The sequence below is a fragment of the Pelophylax lessonae genome, assembly GCF_965119305.1.
Source record: "Pelophylax lessonae genome assembly, chromosome: 7".
Lineage (NCBI taxonomy): Eukaryota > Metazoa > Chordata > Amphibia > Anura > Ranidae > Pelophylax > Pelophylax lessonae.
Window position 1 is genome coordinate 145417823 of NC_138774.1, and position 25099 is coordinate 145442921.

Genomic DNA, 25099 nt, shown 5'->3' on the forward strand with positions numbered 1-25099 from the left:
TTCCCCCAACCCCACCGCACAAGTCCCCCCTCCTGGCACAAATCCTCCCCCCCATCCCCCTAAATCACCCTCCTAGTACCCCCCCAAATGTTCCCCTCCTAGAACAAGTCTTAATTTCCCCCTAGCACAAATCCCCCCATCATTCCTACTGGCACAACCCCCCCCCCCAAATACCCCTTTTTAACAGCCCCAAGACTTCCTGTTCTGGCACAAATCCCCCCATCCCAATAATCTCTTCAAAGACAATCCTCACCCCCCCCCCAGCACAAATCACCCCTCCTAGCACCCTCCCCCCAATTCCCCTGCTAGAAGAAATATTATCCTGTCATCTCTCAAATTCCCCATCCCAGCACATCCCCCCCCCCCCCATATCGATCCCACCTAGAAGTAATCATCTTCTCCCCACCTCTCCTAGTACAAATACTTTTTGGGGGATTGTCCTGGGGGGGGGTAAGAGAATTTGTAGTAGGAGGGGTGGGGAGGAGATGATTACTTCTAGGTGGGATCAATATGGGAGGGGGGGGGGGGTTGTGCTGAGATGGTGGAATTTGAGAGGTGACAGGATATGATTTGTGCCCCCAGTGCCGACAGTTCACCCTTTCCTCCAGACCTCAGATACAGCGCGGCACATCAATCTGTGATCCTCCTCTTCTGACTGGCTCCTTCTCATCTTCATATGTCAGAGCGGAGGAGGAGCGGAGGAGAAGACATTTCCTAAACCTTTGCACGGACAGCTGGGCTAGCGGAGAGATACGGCTGCAGAAGCAGAAGGGGAGAAGATTGCGGCTCAGGAATGACACTGGATGTCAGATCGGGACTATACAGAGTTTGTTATCCCCTCTCCTCCCAGCAAACAATGTGGAAAGGGGGCGGGTAACAAACTCTGTATAGTCCCGATCTGACATCCAGTGTCATTCCTGAGCCGCAATCTTCTTCCCCTTCTGCTTCTGCAGCCGCATCTCTCCGCTAGCCCAGCTGTCCGTGCAAAGGTTTAGGAAATGTCTTCTCCTAGGCTCCTCCTCCGCTCCTCCTCCGCTCTGACATATGAAGATGAGAAGGAAAAGCCGAAGGAGCCGAAGTCCCGATCTGATGACCGCTACTGTGATAGGAGTCAGTGTGAAGCCTGGCGAGAAGACAGAGAGAGAGTACATCCCGCTCTCTCCTCTCAACTAATAGCCACAGAAACACTCTTGGCAGCGCCCCCTCCACCTCCCATGCTAACGACGCCCAGGGCAGCCGCTCCTCCCGCCCACCCCTTGTACCGGCCCTGCCCACAGCGTCTCCTGCTTTGCCATCACGGCTTGGATTGTTTGATTGCACACTGCCTGCAAAAGGTGCATGTTTGCACCGTTAAATATGAGTTTACATTGGTTCTTTTTGTTTGAAATAAATTATCTTAAAGGTATAAGCACTATTGGAGATTTTATTTCTTGCCTATCATGTGGTGACACCCTGTGCTGGAGTAAGAGGATGTGGATGAAGAAGCTCACCTGAGCTTCGTTATAAGGGCTGACTTCAGAGCCATGGACCATAGCATCACTGGGAAGGGTTATCCCTGATTAGGAGCCCCAATTGACGTGCCTGGTTTAATCTTTTCTGAGGTAAGCGCCCACTCACGAGGGGGGTGCACAGCGTTTTTAGGATCAGTGACATCCCAGTCACTCACAAGTCTGGGGAGCACCTGCCACCTATTGGTGGTTTTGAGCACAGCATAGTTTCTGTTATTTGCACAGATTCACTTTGGACACTATATTACCATATTTAATTATTTATTGTTTATTGGACACTATATATAAAAGATTGGTTGTATTTATGGATATTTGCACGTCATAATATGATTAGTTTGCAAAGGTTTTTATTTTTGGGTTATCACTGTGGTTTTATGTATTGATGGATATTGCACAGCATATGCACTTTACACTTATATGAAAGTTTTTAGAGGATTTATTGAGAGCATCCTATTTTTATATTAATTTTATTCACCAATATTTTTTACATTTGATATTGATTGTTATTTGCACACCAGACTTATTTGAGGAAGGACATCATTGGTTGTACCAGCTTATGCAATTATTTATTAAGAGCATTTATTATATAGATTTTTATTCTGCGCAACACAATTTTATAGATTTTTACACTTTTTATCAGAAGTGAAGTGTTTGCGGCATTTTAAGAATCTAACAGGGACAGGTAGCTCGCAGGAATCCTTTGTTTTTAATACTTACCTTACTTCCTCTTCCTCCCCCTCGGCGGCCACGGCGATTCGTCACTTCCTGGCTTTGCAATGATTCCTGGGAGCTGAACGTCATCGCTCCCAGGAATCAATGCCCCTTCACCGGCCCCGATGTCAGTTCCGGTGCGGGCGCCGTCATACCTTGCTAAACAGCTTCTGGGCATGCCCAGAAGCAGTGCAGGGATGATGCTGCGGCACAGGAAGTGACGGCGGGGCCGCTGCAGTGCATTGTGGGACCGAAGAAGACGGAAGAGGACACAGAAGAGGATCGCGCTGACTTCAAGCTGCCCACACCTGAGATGGCAGCGCTGGACAATACATTTTCAAGGTAAGTATTTCTTCTTGCAGGTAAGTGCGACCCGGGACAGATCAGAGGCTAGCCATTGTGGAATGCACTAGCCCTGACTGTCCCGGGGGTATTTTTATTTTAAAAAAAATGTCTCAGGGTGGAACTCCGCTTTAAGGATCTAGATTATCCAGTGCGAAAACCACAGCTGGCTGTTTGCTTGTAGTTCCTCTAGATCTTGGTCCTCAGGAACTAACTAGTGTGAAAAAAAAAAAAAAAAAAAAAAAAAAAAAGAATATCATCAACTTTCCCTGTTCCAGAAAAGCCCAAAGTCCCAGCAGGGCTAGGTCCTATTCCTAACACTAGGCAGAACAAACTGATTGTTAGAGTGTGAGGGGTTATGCCTGCAGGGACAGCCCATGTGGTTAAGCTTTTTGACTGCCTAATGCATATTACTGATGGGAGGAGCATAACCCTACTAGTAATGAAGATGGAGCTGCGTCTGTCGATGAAAGATAGAGAAAAATGTGTTTCTTATATGTAATTCAGGAGTACAGATGCATGTGCAAGGAAAATCAAGTAATTCCTAAATCCCCACCTTGTGACAAACTGAAATTTTATTGCTGGCAGTCTCCATTCAGGCTTTACATCCTCTTTTCGAAGAACAGAAATCTTAGACATGGGGTCTCTGGCATTCAAGCTTATTTCTGGGGGAGAAAAAAAAAACGCTAAAGTCCACAAAACCACACATATGGTATTCTGATTTTATTTCAACAGCCGCAATTTGTCTTTATATTAAACCTATACCCTACAACCTTCCTTAAAAACAATCTTAGGTTGTTTTAGAAAAAATAAAATAAAATAACGAACAAAAATAAAGAAAATTCTGTTGTCAGAATAATTTGAAAAAAAATAAAAAAGGGTAAACACAGTTGATTGACAATAAATGGCTTCTGTCAAACACTAACCATGAGTGAAAGAAAAGTTTGTGTTCTTCATATTCTCTGAAAAATGGCCAAGAAATCAAATTCTGCCAGGGTATGTAAACGTATGAGCACAGCTGTATAAATTGGTATATTAAAAAAATTAATAAAAATAAATAAAAAAAAAGACTCACTACTTTAAAGCAAAAATTAATAGGTCTGACCTGAATGAAAACAAACGCTAAAATATCTAACTAAGCTCATCACATCAGTCTTTAGGTCAGAACATTAAGCACATTTTATAAACTGACCACAAATACTGGTCTATAAAAAAGACAAATAATTCTCAAAGATTATAAAACAGCAAGAAAATAAAAAACGCCAAATGTACATCAAAAATATAATTTTTTAAGAACTTACCGTAAAATTATTTTCTCTCAGTCCTCTGACAGTCGCCGCCCATCTTTTCAGCCTTCACCAGTGGGTAATGGCGCCCTCTGCAGGAGCAAGCTAGGCAGTTTAAAAGGTTAATAATAAACTTTTTATACCTAGACACACCTCTAGGGGGCCATCCCTCAGCCATTATCCTGAACCAGTTATCACTGTTCCTCAGTTTGTAGCAAGCAGTACCGGAAGGGCAATAACCCCCAGATCCAAAAAGGTTGAGGTGGAAAGAAGAGACCACCTTGGGTATAAAAGACTGATTTGGTCGCAAGACCACTTTATCCCTATGAATCACCAGATAAGGCGAACGGCAAGACAGAGCCGCCAATTCAGACACTCTGCGAGCAGACGTGATAGTTACCAGAAACGCCACTTTCTGGCATAACTCAGGGAGAGGAATCTCTCTGATGTTCTCAAAGGGAGGCCGTTATAACACGGAAAACACCAAATTCAGGTCCCAGGGAGGCAAAGGAGCCTTCTTCGGGGGAGCCAGATGCCACACCTCTTGAACGAAAGTGCGAATCAAAGAATTAGTCGCCAAGGGACACTGGAATAGGACGGCTAAGGCAACTGACCCTTTATCATGGTCAGCGCCACCGAGAAGGAGCAGGGATGGAACCCTCGCGACTCGCACCAGGCAATATACGCCTTACAGTTGCGATGATAAATCTTTCTAGAAGTAGCTTTACGAGCCTTCAACAAGGTAGGGATTGTTAGACTTCCAGTACAAAATAGAAATACATTTTTATTATTACAGGTCAAAAATTGTGAACTTTGAGGCCTCAAATGACCTTGTTACCGATTGAGTCAAAACCCCTTCAGTTTGAAGCACACATTGCGTCCATTGTTGAAATTGTTTTATTTACATGAACTTTGAGATAAGAAGCTATGTCATCTGCCCCCAAAAGGAAATTGTGTTTGGTAAACTTGAATATAATGCTCTGGAAAGGCAGGCAACTAAATTGCTTATCCCAGGTGGAACGGCCTTGGGGGGGGGGGGGGGGGGGGTTTACATACAACGGACCTCAAAGGATAAAAAGCCATTTTTTCCCCTGGTCATGAAAAGAGAGAAACCAGAGGGATCATAAAATATTATGTTCTGGCCATGAGACGTTTTATCACACAATGGCCAAAACTCAAATTCAGGATAACACCTGTGCTCACCCATTCACCTGTAGATAGACTATTGTTTCAACCATGAGAAGACAAACAAACTGAAAACTGCCTGGACAAAGACTAGAGTCTGTAATTCATTTACCTACACACCAACAGGGGGGTAGAGATTGTGTCATACAGACTATTGTCAACTGAAAGCTAGATGGTGTCAAACATTGTCACTTAGACTGATGAGAACTGCATCTTCAAATGAATTTCATATAATCATAAGCTTATACAACATCCTTGTCCCATCATATAGAAAAGGGGGTTGTGGAACTTATGATGTTATGACAATCTTCTATTGAGAAGTACATTATATCTATCATATAGTAGTGTCAAATGGTCAGAAAGTCTCCCATATTTTATGTCCAGTCCCAAATCATGAATGTATTGTTGTTAACATAATAATCCCTTAATGGATAATATTTTGATCGGAAATAAACCGTGTGTAGAAAAGTTTACATATACAAGTTGTTGTGTATCAATATATATAACTATATATGTATCTATATAATTCTTACTGCTACTAAATGTAAAGTATATGGGTAAATCAATCATTTCCAATCAATATATATAGTATTAGTAATATTCTTAATTCAATGGTGTTACCAGGTCCAATCTTTACTTAGATACATGGTGGATATTAGATGGACATGTATGGAGGATGAGAGTGTGGATAAATTATGTTGTTTTTATGATAGTCTTAAATGGAGAAACTATACAGTTTTAATATCCCATATATTGGTTAACCAGTAGAGGTGTCGCCCAATGACCTTGTCAGTTAATGGTTAAGTTATCCCAACCAATGGGGATAAGGTTACTCCTTCTGGGTTTGACTTATGGTAATTTTACAGCCCTTTTGTTCAATACAATATAAAAAGGGAAGCCCAGGTGAGAAACAGGACATTGCCCAACATACATCACACACACTACACACACGCTACTACAGCCATGCATAGACTCATCTATACAGACTCTATCTTGCTCCATCATGTATCTGAAACTTTGAAGGACGCCAAACAAAACTCCTCCCTAACTGGCCACCATCTTGGGAAGGCAGCCATCTTAAGGACTCTGGTAACGACCATTCTAAGCTAGCAGCCATTTTAAATATGGTAAATATACCTTGCTGTGTTATTTGATATTACTTAATATTGTTTATTTCCTTCCTTACATGTTTTATATTTCATATTTAAGGGTAACGAGATTACAGTCCTAGCCGTATTAACCATATGTAGATTTTTCTTTAAGAGCGGATTTTTTCGATTTTTATACATTTTTATTAATATCAGATTTAACGCGTATTAGTCTCACGTTTTAAATAGCCTATTCTCCCTTCATCTGCAGTGGAGTGACTATCGATTGCGCAATTCGCAGAAAATTGTGGTCTGATTATATAGCACACTTAAATATGGTTTATGCTACTACATCTGGGAAAAACGTAATCTTGCTTTATTTTACTTTCATCGTCTAGCTAAATATCACATTGCATTTATCGTTTTAAGTTTGTCTTTTATGTAAGGTTATCTCTTTGTGTCACTCAAGTCTGATCATTTATTGTGAAGACATGTCTTGTGAATAAATATTCTTATATATTCCCTACTGCAGACTGTTTCACTAAGATTGGTATATGCTTTTAAAAAGAAATTAATCAATCAAAAAGAACTCGTTATACTCGTTCAGAATAATATTCTCGAACGTGTAAAACGCACAACAGGATGACCGCATTCGGAAGACCCCTATCTCTCAAGACCTGGCGTTCAACAGCCACGCCGCCAAAGCCAGAGACTGTAAAGCAGGATGGAAGATCGGCCCTTAAGACAGAAGATCGTCTCTGCGGAAACCGCCAGGGAGGTTTGACGACCATCTGCATGATGTCCGCATACCAGGACCGACGGGTCCAGTCCGGGCCCACCAGAATGACCTGTATTCGTTCCGACGCCAACCTGCGGAGGAACCTGGACAACAGTTGAATAGGAAGGGAAGGCATACATCACCCGATGCCAAGGCACGCATCTGTGGTGTCCACTAGAGGATCGCGGGTTCTGGCCACTAACCTTCCCACCTTTTGTTGAGACGGGATGCAAACAGATCCACGTCCGGAGTCCCCCACCGGGCACACAGGAGGTGAAACCTCTCCGGATGCAGGGACCATTCTCCCTGGTTCAAGGTCTGGCGACTTAGATAGTCCACCTGCCAGTTCTCCACACCCGGAATATGAACAGCCGAAATTGCCGGAACCTGCGTTTTGTCCCAAGACAGGATCTCGGCCACTTCCTTGGCCGCCCGGGCACTCTTGGTGCCCCCTCGGTGATTGATATAAGCCACCGCCGTGGCGTTGTCCGTTTGTACCCGAACCGGACAACCCCGAAGCCGAGATGACCAACGAAGCAGACAAAGCATGATTGCTCTGAGCTCCAAGACATTTATCGGCAAGGAGGCCTCCTCTGGCAACCACCTTCCCAGGGCACAAAGCGTGCCCAGAACTCAACCCTAGCCCAACAGGCTGGCATCCGCGGTGAGCACCGTCCACAGCAGAGGCCAGAAGGACTGGCCTTGTGTCAGGGTCGGAGACCGGAGCCACCACAAAAGATCCGATCTCACTTGGTGGCTCAGAGAAATCCTCCTGTCCAAAGACTGAGGCGTTCTGTCCCACCTGGCCAGGATCTCCGCTTGCAGAGTCCTCGTGTGAAATTGAGCAAAGGGGACGGCTTCGAAGGCCGAAACCATCAGACCTAGAGACCGCATACAAGTCCGCAAGGAGGAGAGATCGTTGTCCCTGAGGGACCTGATCTCGTCCCGCAGAGTCCGGAGTTTGTCCTCCGGAAGAAAAACTTGGGCCTCAACCAAGTCCAGGACCATCTCCGACTTCTGAAAATTGATGGTCCACCCGAATTCCTGGAGCGTCTGAACTGTCACGGACAGATCTCTCGTCAAAATTGCACAAAAGCTCGACCTTAACAGGAGGTCGTCCAGATAACCAAGGACCGCAATCCCCTTTAAAAGCAGTAAAGCCAGCACAAGAGCCAAAACCTTGTTGAATACCCTGGGAGTCGAAGCGAGACCAAAAGGCAACGCCACAAACTGGTAGTGCTCCCCTGCCACCACAAAACGGAGATATCTCTGATGACCCTCGTAGATAGGGATGTGCAGATATGCACCCTTCAAGGTCGATGGAGGCCAGGAAGTCCCCTGGACTCAATAACGCCACCACTGACCGGATGGATTCCATCCGGAACTTCCGCACCCGCACAAAGCGGTTCAGAGACTTTAAATCCAGAATCGGACGAACCTTGCCCTCCTTTCTGGGCACAGTGAACAGGTTGGAATAAAACCCGTGAAACCTGTCCAGTGCAGGCACTGGCACAATGACTCCTTGGGCGAGCAGATCTTGTACCGCCCCCATGAGATCTCTTAAACAATCGGGAGTCAGCTGGAGATTTGATGGGAAGAACCTGTCTGCTGGGCGAGATCAAAACTCGATCTTGTACCCTGAACGAATCAGCTCGTGTTCCCACCTGTCCTGAATGCTGGACAACCAGGGTTCCTGAAAGCAACGCAGACATCCCCCCCACCCCTAAAACGGGTGAGGGCATCCCTTCAGGAAGAGGTGGACTGGGCCGCAGAACCGGCTTACCCGTCCACGGGTTCTTGTGACCACCAGAGGGCTTGAAAGATGTTCCTTTATCCTGCGCCCCAAAGGCACGAAAGGACCCACGCTGAGCTTTGAAGGAAGGCCCCCGCCTAGCGTGGGTGGACTTACCCTTAGTGGCTTGGGGCAAAAGAGTACTCTTACCCCCCATAAGTTCCTTAATCAACTCATCCAGAGTGTCCCCAAAAAGAAACTCCCCACATAAGGGACATCAGAGACCGTCTTTTTGGAAGCGTGGTCAACCGACCAGCTTTTTAGCCAAATAATGTGGCGGATCGCGACCCCAACCGCAGACAACCTAGCGACTAACAGAGCCTCGTCCAAGGCCGCGTCACATAGGTACATCCCAGTCTGGGTAATCCACCATGTCAAGGGCAGTTGGAGAGGCCGACTCCGCCACCAGGGTGCTCCGAAACACCTTGGACCATGCCGTGAGAGCCTGAGAGGCCATCACCGAGGCAAACACAGGTTTTAGCAGGGAACCCCCCCCCCCCCCACCAAGTAAATGTGGCGGGAAAGCGCCTCCACGTGCCGATCAGCTGGATCCGTTTACACCGGGGAGTCCTCCACCGGCATCAAGGTGGATTTATTCAGCCTGGAAACAGTGTGGCCCACCTTGGGGGACACCGTCCAACGTTTGTCCTCCGCCTCCAAAAAGGGATAGCGGTAGTGAAAACCCTTAGGCACCACCAGCATACGTTTAATGCGACGCCACTGGTCGTTTACGATTTCGTGAAACTCCTCAGGGCAGGGAAAAACATGACCTGACTTCTGGGCCCTTTAGAACCTGAAAGCAGCCCGCTTACTGGACTGAGAGGGCTCATCGTCAAGATTTAAAGCCTCCTTAATGGCGCTAATGAGGGCATTCATCGCAGCTTGTTCGCGCGCCACTGAGTAAGATTGCTCCTCCTCCCCCTTGGAAACTGAGGACAGGGACCCCTCCGGGGGGAGGGAGGATGTCCGTGGCAACCAATTCATTCAGAGGACTGGGAGGGCATAGGCCGTTTTTGAGAAGAGCGTTCCACAGGTGACACCAGGGATAACCCCTTAAAGCTATGGAGCCCCCCCACATCCCCCAGGTAGAGCAAGTACCCCGCACAGCACCCTCAGCAGGGCCAGGGAATAAGGGAAACATACCAACCCGCCAGAAGGGGGATACCACAGAGACCACCAGCCCTGCCATCCCCTAATAGTGGGCCCACAAACACCCCTTAAGGTCCTAGTCCCAGGGACAAGGGGGTATTAGTACTCACCAGTCTAGAAAAGCGGGCACCACTCTGATACAGGAGACGTCCCACCCTAAATGGGGGTGCCGTCAGTCAAGGAGGGATGCTAGAAACTCTTCGCGTTTTGGAGTTGACACCCCCGGCGAAGATGCATCTCCGCAGGCTCGTCCCCATTCCGAGGGGTACTGTCGTTGCGAGGCCTGGGCGCACCAGTAACCTGCGACGCTCGTTGGCAGGCTGGGCCTCCATAAAAAGATCTATATTATCCAGTGCGAGACCAAGCTCTGCTGTCACTTGTAGTCCTCCAGGAAACATCCCTGACTAACTAGTGATCGTGAGAGAAATAAAACGCTATTTTCAGAAGAGAAAAAACACATTTTGGGAAAAAAAACAAAGAAACCGAGATGCTAGGTCCCAGCAAGGAAAAGCTAGCCTACTCCTGACGCTAGACAGCATAAAACTGAGGAACAATGATATCTGGTTCAGGATAATGGCTGAGGGATGGCCCCCTAGAGGTGTGTTTAGGTATAAAAAGTTTTTTATTAACCTTTTAAACTGCCTAGCTTGCTCCTGCAGAGGGCGCCATTACCCACTAGTGAAGGCTGAACGGATGGGCGGCGACTGTCAGAGGACGTAAGAGAAAATTGTTTTTACCTAAATGGTGAATAAAAATGTAAGAGTCCATTCACACTGCCGCGACTTGTGAGGCGACTTGTGTGCCCTCAAGTCACCCCAAGTTGCTTGACATAACAAAAGCAATGTTAATCAAGGAGTGCCGTCTTAATTGGCACTACTGAAGTCGCTCCGACTTCAGAAAAGGGTCCTGTACAACTTTAAGGCGACTTGTATCCGACTTGTCCCATAGACTTCAATGGGAGTCGCCTCCTTATCTTATTAAAAGCGACTTGTGATCCGACTTTCCATTAAAATGGTCCTGAACCAGAAAAAAAGATCATTTTTCTTAGAATTTTTAGCAGCGCAGGGATGGGGCTCCGCTCAACCTGGGCGTTTTTGTTGCAGGCGCTTAATGGGCATTTTTTGGGCTTCTTTGGAGGCAAGCATGACATCTGAACTACTGTGTAGGGGTGTATATATATATATATATATATATATATATATATATATATATATATATATATATATATATATATATATATATATATATATATATATATATATATATATTATATATATTATATATATACACACACACACACACACATATATGCATATATACACATACAGGTGTAATAGGAGCGGAGCCACATCCATGCGCTAATGAAATTATTTGCAGGGATGTGGCTCCGCTCCTATTACACCTATATGTGTGTATGTGTATATATACCCCTACACAGAAGTTCAGATGTCATGCCTGCCTCCCAAAGACGCCCAAAAAATGCCCAATAAATGCCTACAACAAAAACGCCCAGGTGGAGCGGAGCCCCATCCATGCGCTACTAAAAATTCTAAGAAAAATTACCTTTTTTTCTGGTTCTGGACATGCTACAGAGCTGAAACTTCACAGGTACACTTTTTAGACCCCCCAGACACTAATCCAAATAAATCTTTTTTTTTTTTTTCAATAATTTGTTCAATAATTGGCTCTCTATCAAAAACGACAATTTTTGAGAACTTTTTTTGTGTGATTGAGCATGACCCAGAACCATCATATTCTGATTGGCCAAATACCAAGTCGTACAAAGTCGTCTATCATACAAGTCGCGCTGAAAGTCGCACTAACAAGTCGCCCCTTATGAGGCGACTTTCTGGTCGCGGCAGTGTGAATGGGGTCTAATACTTGAAAGCAAACATTTATTTTTTTAGTACGCTAGAATTGTGCAAGTCAGTGCAATGATTAGAATAATTTAAAGACAAACATCTGGCAAAGTAAGATTCTGCTACATATATGAATACATTTATATTTTTGTACTTGACAAAATCCCCTCCCGAGTTTACTTATGGACATAGCAAAGATCTGTAGACCTTGGCCGCTGGATTATACCGTCATCTACATGAGCAGAACGCTAAACACAGACCCAAAAACACAGCTGGAGGGTGGCCCTGGCTGATGGCCAACCCTCTACTTGCTATAATAGCCCCTTCTCTAACAGCTCTTCAGTGGAGGACCAGACATCCTCCAACTCACATCAGGGATATCAGAGAACCTACTATGATTATTAACAGATCAGGATGGAGGTAGTCCCAAAAAGCATTCTTGCAGCCCTCAGCAGCAGCTAAAACACATATAGCTAGCCGAGTACACTACAAAGATCCATAGGTATTCAGCTTGTTGCTAGGCAAAAAAAAAAAAGGAGGCTGTGTTAGAAGACCATGGGTTGGCCACCAGGGGCTTTGTTTTTACCTAGTGTCCTACTTCTGCAGGTGGTAGTAATCAAGATCTACAGATCTTCGTTGTGTCCTTTAATCAATTCAGAAAACTAATTCAGATTGGGGGGCATGGCGACCGCGCACCAAGATGGCCGCGATGTAAGCGAGCTCCGCTCTGAGCCCAGGGAATCTTACCGATCCGCCGACACCTGCCAATTTTGTGCGACTTCTGCCATCACCTCCGCATGTAGGAAACATCCCTGCACCCCACCCCACCCCCCCAAAGATGCGCAGGAAACCCCCGGACGCCTTACCGGTAAAGAAATTACCGGCTTACTTCCCCGCGATGCCTCACTCCGGACTACCACAAAATGGCGGCGGGAGACCGCCCTCCCCGCTGCCCGCCCGAATGACGGCCCGCAACCACCGGAGCTGGATCAGAAGGACGCCACTGCTGCAGGCCTGCACAGCTCTGCCTCTCCATCCACAGATTCAGGTGCCAGCACCCCCTCTACAAGGAGCCCGCTCAAATCCAAGCCCCGCAGGGATGCTGACATCCACAGGGACGTAATGGAGTCTGGACTTCCACACCACTCTCAGGTACCCTCTCCTGCTTACAACACACAGAATGATCCCATAGCACAATTCCCAACCACCGGCCAGCTCATCTGACGTTACCATGAAAGAGATGATGCTCTCACTAAAAGCCCCTTTACATGCAAATCTCTTCACTGCAATCCACCAATGCAAGGCTGAAGTGCAGGAACTGGGACAAAGGGTACATGTCACCGAGGCTAAACTGTGTAACGCTCCTGCATTTTCTGAAACAAGATGGATTTGCAGCTGCAGAAAAACTCCACTCAGCAGTCATGTAGAGATACGTTGAAATACCAATTCCAACTCCCAAGACTCATCACTGTGGTCTGTCTGATTCAGCATAAAAATATACACACTCAATAAGATGTTCCTGGAGTGATAGATGTATATAGCAGTATAGTGGTGATGAGCTAAGAGACAGGTATGAACAGTGACAATAGGTGAACAGCACTTGAGAGAAATGTTCATGAGAGTATAGATGGTAACAGGTAGGATGCAGATAGGTTAGCAATCATGTATGGTAGTAGGTGGTAGGATAGCAGATGACATACAGGAGAGACTAACCCAGTGCAAGGATAGATGTTAGTAGGCTCAAGAGCTAGCAATCTAAACAGCAGTGCAGATGATAGTAACAGTCCTTAATATGCAGAGCTAGATAGTGTAAGCTTAGTAGGAAGGTTTATGGAGGATTCCCCTGCGGGGTACTTATCACTAATAGCAAGCAGTAGTAGAGAGGTTCGGTATGAGCGAGTGATCCGGTAGCGGGATACAGGGATCAGTAGCGAGGTTCCGACAGCGAGGTACGCTTGTGAGCATATGAGCTTCAAGGCAGGTTGAACGAACATGTGAGTGAGAACGCCGGCGGTTGAAATAGCCGCTCTGCGGCGCTCAGTGATGACAGCATCGGTCTTAAAAGGTGTATGCGCACCTACCAAAAGAGAATGGTGGGACGCATACATGAATGGGGAATGAAATAAAGGGTACCAGAGGTACCAGAACATTACAGTACCCCCCCCTTAAGGCCGGCTCCTGAAGGCCTCTAGAGCTGGTTTTTCCGGGTATTTCGCATGAAAATTGCGAATCAGTCTAGGGGCATGTATATCAGAGGTATCCAGCCAGGTGTCGTCTTGGGGCCCATAGTTCTTCCATCGTACTAGATATTGGAGTCTTCTTCTGTGGATACGAGAATCCAGAATCTACTTTATCTCATATTCTTCTCCGCCTTCAACTTGTACAGGAGGTGGAGGTGGGATGGTAGGCCTTATTCCTTGGTCAGGAACATGGGGCTTCAGTAGCGACACATGGAAGATGGGATGTATCTTGAGGTTTGTTGGTAATGTGAGCTGTACTGCAGCTTTTCCAATAAGTTTCCTGATTGGGAAGGGTCCCAAGAATAGAGGCCCAAGCTTTTTGCTAGGGATCTTTAATCTTAAGTTTTTTGTTGATAGCCAAACGAGGTCCCCAATAGCATACTGAGGAGAAGGTCTTCTACGAAGGTCATAGTACTTTTTTTGTTGACTATGAGCGTGTGAGATGGTAGTATTAAGTAAACCCAGAGAGTCTTTTATTTGGGTAAGATAGTCTGAGGCTACTGGGTTACTTGATGGAAGGATGCGTGGTGGAAGAATAGTGGGATGAAACCCATAGTTCAAGTAGAACGGACTCTGTTTGGTCGTACTGTGGGTTGCGTTGTTGTAGGCAAATTCTGCCAGAGGGAGGAGATCCACCCAATCATCCTGTAGGTATGATGTGTAGCAACGTAAATATTGCTCGATGCACTGGTTGACTCTTTCAGTCTGTCCGTTGGTCTGAGGATGGTAGGGAGAAGTTAGCTTTCGCTCAATTCGTAGTATGTGACATAGTTCTTGCCAAAACTTGGAGATGAATTGTGATCCACGGTCAGACAAAAGAGTTTTTGGAATTCCATGTAACTTAAAGACATGTTTCATCAGTAGTTCCGCTGTTTGTTTGGACGAAGGTAGTCTGCAAATAGCAACGAAATGTGCCATCTTTGTCAGATGGTCCACTGACACTAAAATGGTATTAAATCCTTTGGAAGGTGGTAGTTCTACTATAAAGTCCAAGGACACAACTTCCCATGGAGTCTGGGGTATTGGTAGACTGCATAGTAGACCGGATGGTTTTGTAGTGTCAATTTTGGACCTGGCACAGACGTTGCATGAAGAGACAAATTTTTGTATAGATGTCTTCATATCAGGCCACCAAAACTGCCTGGTAAGCAAATTAAGGGTCTTTGTCATATCCATATGTCCTGCCATAGGCACATCATGTGACAATTCCAAGATCTTGGTGCGCATAGTAGGGGGTATGTAGAGTTTGTCGTTGTAGTAGAGGAAGCCTTCTGCATCAGCACTTAGTTGTGGTGGAGGTGAATCCAAACCTATACTGTGCAGAATCTCTTCCTTCAAGGAACGGACAACCCCAATAATACGCTTGTAGGGTATTATAGGAACGGAAGGGATTTCGGAGCAATTATCTTCAGTTAACCGTGATAGCGCATCCGCTTTTTTATTCTTGTCTGCAGGTGTGTAGGTCACTAGGAAGTTAAATCTTAGGAAGAATAGTGACCATCGTACCTGCCGGTGGGAGAGGGTTTTGTTAGTCTGAAGATATTGAAGATTTTTATGATCTGTATATATGAGTATTGGTAATCGGGTGCCTTCAAGTAGATGTCGCCAATTCTCCAGAGCCAGTTTTATAGCAAGCAGTTCCTTTTCACCCACTGGGTAATTCACCTCTGGGCTGCTTAGAGATTTAGAGAAGAAGGCGACTGGATGGAGTGGTGAAGTATTCGTTGGTCGTTGGGAGAGTACTGCTCCTACTGCCATATTTGACGCATCTACTTCCAGAATGTATTGGAGGGATGGGTCTGGATGGCGTAGAATGGGAGCAGAGGTAAAGTTTGTTTTTAACAAGCGAAAAGCTTCATTTGCTTCATCTGACCATTTAAATGGTTTCTTAATACTTGTGAGTTGTGTGAGAGGTCTCACAATGGCAGAGAAATTCTTGATGAACTTCCTATAGAAGTTTGAAAATCCAAGGAATCGCTGTAGTGCTTTGCGGGTGGTTGGTATAGGCCAATCCTGAATACAGGATATCTTACTCATATCCATCTTGATTCCTGTTTTGGATATGATGTATCCTAGGAATAATACTTCTTCTTTGTGAAATAAGCATTTTTTTAGTTTCACGTATAGATTGTGTGTGAGTAATCTGGATAACACAAGTCTTACATGTTTTATATGTTCAGACAAGGATCGTGAATAAATAAGTATATCGTCCAGATATACCACAACACAGACATCAAGTAAGTCTCTAAAGATATCGTTTATGAATCGTTGGAAAGCTGCGGGAGCGTTACATAGCCCAAATGGCATTACAAGATATTCGAACAATCCGTATCTGGTTCTGAATGCTGCCTTCCACTCATCTCCATCACGGATTCGGATTAGATTGTATGCCCCTTTCAGGTCCAATTTTGAAAAGTAGGTAGCTCCACGCACTTGTTCAATGAGTTCAGGGATAAGCGGCAAAGGATAGCGATCTTTTACTGTAATGGCGTTCAATTGCCTATAGTCGATAATAGGCCTGAGACTTGAGTCTTTATTGCGGACAAAAAAAAGTCCTGCAGCTGTAGAAGTGGAAGGTCTAATAAAACCTTTTGTCAAATTCTCATCCAAGTGTTCCTTGAGATGGGAAAGTTCATCCTGCGAAAGAGGATAAACATGACCAAAAGGCAGTTTACTATTTGGGAGTAGATCAATAGTGCAATCGTAATCCCTATGGGGAGGCAGTACTTGAGCATTTTTCTCAAGAAAAACTTCGGACAGATCCTGATAGCATAGTGGTGCAATCTCATCTGACACCACAGACAGGATCTTTCCATAAGACGGGAGGTTACACGTACTCTCGCAATAGTAAGAGAGGAAGGTTAGGGTCCGTTTCTTCCAATCTATGGTTGGTTGATGTGTGTGTAACCAGGGAAGTCCCAAAACAATGGGAAAGTGGGGCGAAGATAATAGGTCGAAGGTAGTGGTCTCCGTATGAGACTCGTTAGTGGTGACTAGGAGTGCTTGTGTCTGATTAGTGATTGGGCCAGGAGATAACGGAATACCGTTAATAAGACTCACAGAGACAGGCTTAGGTTTTGAAATAATAGGTACTTTATTTAAAGTAGCAAAACGTATATCGATATAATTTCCGCAAGATCCTGTGTCGATCATGGCCTTAGTGGTAATCCTAGTCTGGTCCCACTGCAATGTCAAACGAACAAAAAGATAAGGGTTAGTAAATGAAGTTGTCAATCCCCCTAGGAGGACATGTGAACACTCACCCTCTTTTTTGCGGACAAGGGGACAGACGCTTATCATGTGATCCGGGGATGCGCAGTACAAGCAAAGATTACTGGATCGTCTCCTGGCTCTTTCAGTAGTTGATAAAGGTGGGCTTATGGTTCCTACCTCCATAGGAGTAGGGTCAACGGCCGAAATCTGAGAAGGACTGGACAATGCCATTCCCATTTTTTCAGCCTTTCTTTCTCGCAGCCTCCTGTCTATGTTGATACTGAGTTGTATCAAAGAATCCAGGGTGTCCGGTAAATCCGCTCGGGCGAGCTCGTCTTTAACGGCTTCTGATAGGCCGAGTCTAAATTGAGTTCTCAGAGATGTATCATTCCACCCTGAATCAAGGGTCCATCTTTTGAACTCTGCTACAAAGTCTTCTACAGGTCTCCTACCTTGTTTCAAGGACCTCAATTGAATATCGGCAGTACTCTGCCTATTGGGGTCATCATATAGACTAGCGAGTTCCGCTAGGAATAAAGCATAGGAGTTGAGAAGCTGATCATTTTTCTCAAAGAGAGAGTCTGCCCAGGCCCGTGGATCACCCGTTAGGTATGAAATAATAGTACAGACTTTGATATGATCAGTAAGGTAGGTACGAGGTTTTAGCAAGAAAAGTAACTGACAGGCATTTTTGAATTCACGAAATATTTTGCGATCACCTGTAAACACTAGAGGAGGATTTATTTTGGGTTCAGGGGGCTGAGCAGCGGCAAGTTGTGATAGACGGGTTACCTGCTGCTTCAGAGCCTGATTGTCTTCTTTTAATTCAGTAAGAGCGTGTATTAACACAGTCACTTGTTGTTTTAATTGTGTCACTTGAGTGGATAAATCTGCTGAATCCATTTTAGGTTCGTTCAATCTGTAACGCTCCTGCGTTTTCTGAAACAAGATGGATTTGCAGCTGCAGAAAAACTCCACTCAGCAGCCATGTAGAGATACGCTGAAATACCAATTCCAACTCCCAAGACTCATCACTGTGGTCTGTCTGATTCAGCATACAAATATACACACTCAATAAGATGTTCCTGGAGTGATAGATGTATATAGCAGTATAGTGGTGATGAGCTAAGAGACCGGTATGAACAGTGACAATAGGTGAACAGCACTTGAGAGAAATGTTCATGAGAGTATAGATGGTAACAGGTAGGATGCAGATAGGTTAGCAATCATGTATGGTAGTAGGTGGTAGGATAGCAGATGACATACAGGAGAGACTAACCCAATGCAAGGATAGATGTTAGTAGGCTCAAGAGCTAGCAATCTAAACAGCAGTGCAGATGATAGTAACAGTCCTTAATATGCAGAGCTAGATAGTGTAAGCTTAGTAGGAAGGTTTATGGAGGATTCCCCTGCGGGGTACTTATCACTAATAGCAAGCAGTAGTAGAGAGGTTCGGTATGAGCGAGTGATCCGGTAGCGGGATACAGGGATCAGTAGCGAGGTTCCGACAGCGAGGTACGCTTGTGAGCATATGAGCATATGAGCTTCAAGGCAGGTTGAACGAACATGTGAGTGAGAACGCCGGCGGTTGAAATAGCCGCTCTGCGGCGCTCAGTGATGACAGCATCGGTCTTAAAGGTGTATGCGCACCTACCAAAAGAGAATGGTGGAAGCATACCTGAATGGGGAATGAAATAAAGGGTACCAGAGGTACCAGAACATTACAAACTGTCAGAAGTAGCGGTATCTTATAATGTGCTAGTTGACTCCCATAACTCCCACAAGGATGACCTCCTTATGATCAAGAATAAATTGGCGGACCTGGAGGACAGGTCACGCCGTAACAATATCAAGATAAGGGGCGTCCCTGAAACTGTCACCCCACAGCAGCTTCCCCACTATGTCCAGTCGCTATTCAAAGAACTGGTTCCTTCATTTACTTCTGTAGACCTGACGGTGGACAGAGTTCATCGAGTTCCCAAGCCCTCCTTCCTGCCACAGGAAGTTCCGAGGGATGTCATTCTAAGAGTGCACTTTTACCAGGCCAAGGAGCGCATATTGGAAGCTTTCCGGCGCAAGGACAATATCCCTACTCACGCGCAATCCCTACAACTCCTTCCGGATTATTCGAAACACACCTTGCAGCAACGGAGGGATATGTCAACGATCACTAAAGCCCTCAGAAACCACAACGTGGTATACAAATGGAAATATCCGGCTAAATTGAGCATGACATACAATGGTTCCTCGCATCTTATTACAACGGTGGACCATGGCATCAAACTCCTGCGAGACTGGGGTATCGTCCCCCAAGACTCTGCTCATCCCCCACTTCCTGGTCACCGAGAATCTGCTACTGACCTCCGGCATCTCACACCTGACTGGCAAGTAGTCCGCCCTAGACGGAATAACCACAAGAAGAAAACTAATGTTAGGTGTCTTTCGCAACCACGTCACCACAAGCCTCCCTGGGCTCATCTTTAGGTACCCACCACCGTACCTGTCCTCTGCTTGAATCGGCAGCATGCGCTGCATGGACTTATGTAGGTCCACCTTTTTTACCATCATTTTTTTCTTTTGTTTTGTTCTTCAACATACCTTGCTGTTGGTAGGTTTTCAAAGCTTGCCTTCACACTTAACTTCATCTGGAAGTCATCCCAGCAACTTTGAACCTCAGGCCTGCCTGGGACTGCGACCACTTCGTTCAGGCCTGGCAGTCCCTACTGAACGCTTTGACACTGCTTACCTCTTCCCTTCTCCTGGACCCATCCTGGAATCTTCCACTGTCTTCCAACGTTGGATCAAGATTGGACTACCTAGGTCCCCGTGTCTATCACGGTAATGTCCCTCAATGTGCGGGGCCTAAACCACCCCGCAAAGAGACGTTCGCTCTGGAAAGAAGCTAAGCAACACTGTGCAGATGTCATAGAGGCACAGGAAACCCACTTTCACAGGGACAAAACCCCACTCTGCGCCCACAGCGACTTTCCCCACATTTTTCTAGCATCCAGAGAAGAAAAGAAAGGGGGAGTCCTCCTCGCCATTAGTGGTAACTTAGCCTTCGAACTGGTTGAATCAATCCTGGACCCTAACGGTCGGTATATAGTGCTAGTTTGCAAATTAAACAATGCTCTTTTTACCTTTGTGAATGCTTATGCTCCCAACTTGCACCAATCGAGATTTTTTGACCCGTCTCCTCAAATTGATCTCGAGGGTGCAGACAGGGAACTGTCGTGGTATGCGGTGATCTGAACACTGTCCTAGATCCCACACTGGACTCATCTGCCCCTGGCAGGCAGGGGCCCACGCCGCTCCGTGGACTCTTGCAGGCCGAGGGACTGCATGACGCGTGGCGTGGAGATGTCAGCATGCAGAAGAAAGGTCTTACACTTTCTACTCAGCCAGACATAATACTTATTCTAGGATGGACTATATCTTGGTGGATAGATTGTCGCTCTAGAGAGTCACAAAATCTGAGATCCATGACATATTATGGTCGGACCACGCAACAATTACACTCTCGCTTGCGGTAGGTCCATCAGCGTCAAACTCGCCTGTGGAGATGTGACAACTCTGTTCTACAGGATGTAGACTGTAGAAAAGTCTTATCTGCAGAACTGCAGGGGTACTTCAAACGTAATCAGCCGAATGACACTAATCCCTTTATTAATTGGAACGCCCATAAGGCGTTTATGCGGGGACTGCTGGTGCAAGCTAAAGCCCGTGAAAGGAAAGCCCAAACTGCTAAACTTGATTCTCTTTTGGCAGCGATTAGAGAAATTGATGGTCTGAATCGGACTCACCCGTCCACACTCCTCGCCTCTCAACTCTCTGAGCTGCGTCGCCAGCTCCGGGAGTTCTTTTGCCAGGAACACGATCTATATATATATGCGGCGCCTTAGACTCACCTACTATGCCAACCACAATAAGGCCGGTAAATTCCTAGCACAAAGACTTAAAATTCGCAGAACTAAATCTACCATTTCCCACCTTTTCCACCACGTCTCTAAATGCAAAATTGAAAATCCCCAAGCTATAGCGGACACTTTTGCAGAATATTATGGATCCTTATACAATCTCCGCGATGACCCTAATACACAACCCACAGAACCCGCAATTACCAATTTTCTGCATTCCCTCAATCTGCCCCAACTGTCAGAAGCCCAACTGACCTTTCTAAACGGTGAAATTACCACCACCGAAATTCAAAATATCATTCGCTCCCTTCCGTCGGATTAATCGCCGGGCCCAGACGGTCTGATGAACGAGTACTACAAAGTTTTCCAGCCCAATCTCCTGCCTCACATCGGCCGTCGCAACTGCAGACTTTCCACAGGAAACGCCCACATCGTCACACTACACAAACCTGGTAAACCCCCTGATTCTACCCCCAACTTTCGCCCAATCTCACTCCTTAATACTGACATTAAAATTTACGCCAAACTTCACCATGTACGTGTCCAAAAATCTCAAACCCTCTTGCTCTGTATCGACACCAAAAAGGCGTTTGATAGGATTCACTGGGGTTACATGAAAGCCACGCTTAGTAAATTTGGGTTCTGTGGTCCCGTAGTTTCGGCTATCCTGGCCCTCTACTCCAAACCTTCTGCGAGGGTGTTCATGTCTGGTTTCCTTTTGAAGGAATTCCCGATTAAAAACGGCACGAGTCAGGGTTGGCCCGTCACCTGCCATATTCAACCTAATGATGGAGCCCCTCGTAGAGGCTGTACGCTCAAACCCTCTCATCTCTGGAGTGACAGTCAACCGCACCTCGCACATAATCAACCTATTTGCCGACGATGTTATATTAATAGTAAACAAGCCCCTGATCTCTCTCCCAATTATTCACGACATCCTTACACGATTCAGCTCTTTGTCCTACTATAAGGTAAACTTCCACAAGTCCTTGATACTGGACCTGGGGATTAACAGCCACACTAAACTCCACTTGAAGCAGCAGTTCCCCTATACTTGGGCTGACCAGTCTATCCCTTACCTAGGAATCAAAAATGCCGCTGACACAGCTAAAATCGTAGACTTTAACTTCAAACCTCTGATCGCCAAAATACGCCAAAATCTATCTCGTATGGCCAAAATAGAACAGTCCTGGCTGGGCAGAATAGCCTCCTTCAAAATGATGGAACTGCCTAAAATACTCTACCCGTTTAGGACCATTCCCATTCCTATACATCACAAGTATCTCCAGGAACTGACATCTATCCTGAAACACTATGTATGGCTTGGGAAACACTATGTATGGCTTGCAGATCCATAGGTTTCTCCTTAAATACCCTCCTCCAATTATCCACACGAACGACCATCTTCAGGTTTTTCTCACCACTCCTGACGATAAGTTGAGAGGCATCTCCCCAATTTACAACTTGTTAGGAGATAAGCTATCGTTCTCCAAAACCATACCCATGACCAAATGGGAAAAGGACCTAGGTACACAATTTTCTCCCCTGATATGGTCCAAATCATTTCAAGCGGTAACTACCGCAACACATTGCATGAACCACTGGGACCTTGCCCAAAAAATAGTTGCTAGGTGGTACAAAACCCCGGTTATACTAGCAAAATTCATTCCATCCTACTCACCCCTGTGTTGGCGAGGATGTGGCCAACCAGCCAATATTTACCAAATTTTTTGGTCTTGTGTGGGTATCTCTAGTTACTGGAAACAAATCGTTACTGCTATGGCTACAATTTCAGGCATTCTCAAACAACCTGACCATGCACTGGCCATCCTCCACTTAGGTATCCATGATTACCCGAAGGTTTATCGCACACTTATGGTCCACATATTCCTGGCTGTGAAACTCATTATAGCCAGGCTCTATTCGAAACATCTGTACCCGCACAAAGCGGTTCAGAGTTTGAGGTCCAAAATTGGACGCAGCTCGTTTTCCTTCCTGGGAGCTGCAAATGTTTGAATAAAACCCATGAAGCAATCGTTCATATTCTGACACTGGAACAACCACCCTTTGCAGTGTCAAGTTTTTCACTGCTCCAAAGAGACCTCGCAGGTGGTCTGAGGATAAATGCAGGTTGGAAGAAAAGAACCTCTCTGGAGGACAAAACCGAAAACTGTAGCCAGACTTATTCAGCTCATGGACCCACTTATCTTGAATCAGGGAGGTCCACGGGTCCGGAAGGATGCGGTGACGTCCTCCCCCCACCCCAAATACGGGTGATGGCACCCCTTCAGACAGAAGAGGGCTTGTCTGCAGTTCTGGAAGGACCCACTCTCGGCATACCAGACCAGGTCCTCCTGGAACCTCCGGAGTTGGTCCTTCCAGGGAGGCTCCAAACAGGATATTCCCCACAAAGGGAAGATCACATAAGGCTTTCTCAAAAGTCTAGTCCGCAGACCAGTAGATTAGCCAGATCATTGCTGTCACAGACAGCCCAGAGACCAAGGGAGCCGCATCCAAAGAGGCATTACAGACGAACTGTAACCCCTGGACCAAATAGTCCACCAGCTCCACAAAGGCAGGTGGAAGCTGTTCCCACTCCAGATCCTGGCGCAAAATCTTAGCCCACTCAAGCCAGTCAGGGACACCAATGCTATGGTGAACATCGACCTAAGGACCGAACCGGCCAAAGTCAACATGTGGCGGACCAAAGTCTTGGCTCTCCTGTCAAAAGGATCTTTCAAAAACCGGAGACTCCTCCACCGGAATTAAGGTGGATTTATTCAGCCTGGAGAACCCTGTGACAGTTTAGAGGGGCTGGGGGGATAAAGGGGAACCCGGGGGTCCGACCATCCCAGTGAGGGGCCCACATCCCCACTGAAAGACCATCAAGGGAGAGGGGGACACTACTCATCACACCACGGAACTGTGTGGGCACCACTCCAGGCAGGCCACCCCACAATCTTGGAATGGGGGTGCTTCGGGACAGAGGCATGCTGCAACACAGGTCATAACAAGGGCTATGCGTCCTCATGAGGCGTTTAACTAAACGGCCAGCCCACGTCCAGTGGGCCTATGTCGTGGCCAACCTAGTGTGGAGCTATGGTCTGGTCGCACTCGCTGGCCAGACTAGGAAGGCATTAAGGATGTAGGATATCCAGTGCGTCGCCTAGTCCGGCAGTTGATTGCAGTTGTCGCAGCAACAGCAACAGAAAATAAAAATAAAAACAAAACATTCAGTTTTTACTCCTGACTAGGCAGGAAAAACTGAAGACCTATAGTTTGAAGTGGGGGTATTCCTCCTGGGACTGCCCTATAGACATAGTCAAACTTTTTTCTGCCTGGCGTCCTACTCCTGTAGGAGGCAGCATAAACCAAGGGTCAAGAAGATATGGTGCTGTGACCTTCAACGAAAGAAAGAGAAAGGTTTATTTTCCAAAATTTTAGTTTCTTCCTTTACATAGCTTTATAGAGCAATAATTAAACCCAGTAGTGAATAAACTGCAAAAAAATAAAACAATAAAATAATAAATATATACATACATATAATATGGTTTGTCTCAAAATAAAATTAATTTAGGTACAGTGTTTTAAGACCAAGCAATTGTCAAGTATGACCATGCCAGAAGCTGAAAAAAGGCCTTGGCAGGAAGGGGGTTTAACATTCCGTTCAAATGGCTAACTCAAATCAAGCCCATCTAAATCTGCTAGTGCATCAAACACTGCCCCCTCCACAGGCCCACGATGATGCTGTCCAAGGATGGCTCCATTGCTCCTGCAGAGTGCAGTCACCCTAAAACTGGCCATACACTTTCTTCAGCTGGGTGGCTGGGGGAGGGGGGGGGGAAACCACAAACAAAAAAACCAGATTTCCCCCCCCCCCCAGCACGCTGTATTCTGACAGCAGCACCCACTGCTGTCAGAATACAATGATCAGCGGCTGCAGCTGTTTGGCTGCAGAAGTTGATGGAAAAGGTTTCCATGGGCCAACCAAAGTTCGATAAGTGGTGACACACAGCTTAAGGGTCCTTTCA

At 46.0% G+C, this 25099-nt stretch overlaps 1 protein-coding gene across 1 annotated transcript in view; it reads right to left on the minus strand.

Moving 5' to 3' along the window:
• RADX (RPA1 related single stranded DNA binding protein, X-linked) overlaps window positions 1-25099 on the minus strand; it is a gene marked incomplete at its 3' end in the record, with an annotated part of 178989 nt that overhangs the window by 113863 nt on the left and 40027 nt on the right. The window contains exon 4 of the mRNA XM_082264176.1: window positions 3118-3226. Coding sequence (XP_082120302.1) covers window positions 3118-3226 — 109 coding nt within the window. The remainder of the gene's footprint in view (window positions 1-3117; window positions 3227-25099) is intronic.